This window comes from Branchiostoma belcheri, unplaced genomic scaffold (genome assembly GCF_001625305.1).
Source record: "Branchiostoma belcheri isolate BF01 breed outbred unplaced genomic scaffold, Haploidv18h27 scaffold197, whole genome shotgun sequence".
NCBI lineage: Eukaryota > Metazoa > Chordata > Leptocardii > Amphioxiformes > Branchiostomatidae > Branchiostoma > Branchiostoma belcheri.
The window spans coordinates 329105-329634 of NW_017803457.1; the positions used below are offsets into that span (position 1 = coordinate 329105).

Sequence of the window (530 nt, forward strand, 5' to 3'; positions counted from 1 at the left end):
AAAAGCATTCGACAGTGTAAAGAAAACAAGAATTTATTGTTGACGATAACATTACGGCAAACACTTTATTCTTCTTATCATAACACAATGCCATTCCAGCATTTATTCCAAAACAGCCATGACTCATAGATGTGTAGTGTACTGTACTCTCGTTCCGAGAATTTTTAAGGCTATATTAAAGGCGTTCTTAGCTTGACAGGATATACTCGGGTGTGGTTAGAATCGTCGGACGTTCTGTTGTAACATCGCCTCAGTCCTTAGCTTGACAGGATATATTCAGGGTGTGGTTAGAATCGTCGGACGTTCTGTTGTAACATCGCCTCAGTCCTGCTGACGGAGCTTACTGACTGATCGGCCCAGCCGGATCCAGGTGTGGCGAGATGAGGGGCCGACTTGGCGCTGTTTGGTTCTTCTGCTGGCTACAGCTTCTCAATGGTACAGCTTCTCAATGGCTACAGCTTCTCAATGGTAGGTACTTTTTGCCTCATCCTCGGAAAATAAATGTGAATAAAAAAAAAAAAAAAAAAAAA

The 530-nt window shown here is 42.5% G+C and overlaps 1 protein-coding gene across 1 annotated transcript in view; it reads left to right on the forward strand.

Moving 5' to 3' along the window:
- The first annotated feature begins 380 nt into the window (after nt 1-380).
- Nucleotides 381-530, forward strand: part of LOC109468255 (tolloid-like protein 2) — a 16934-nt gene continuing 16784 nt past the window's right edge. Inside the window, exon 1 of the mRNA XM_019766511.1 lies at nt 381-468. Within this exon, the coding sequence (XP_019622070.1) occupies nt 381-468 (88 nt within the window). The remainder of the gene's footprint in view (nt 469-530) is intronic.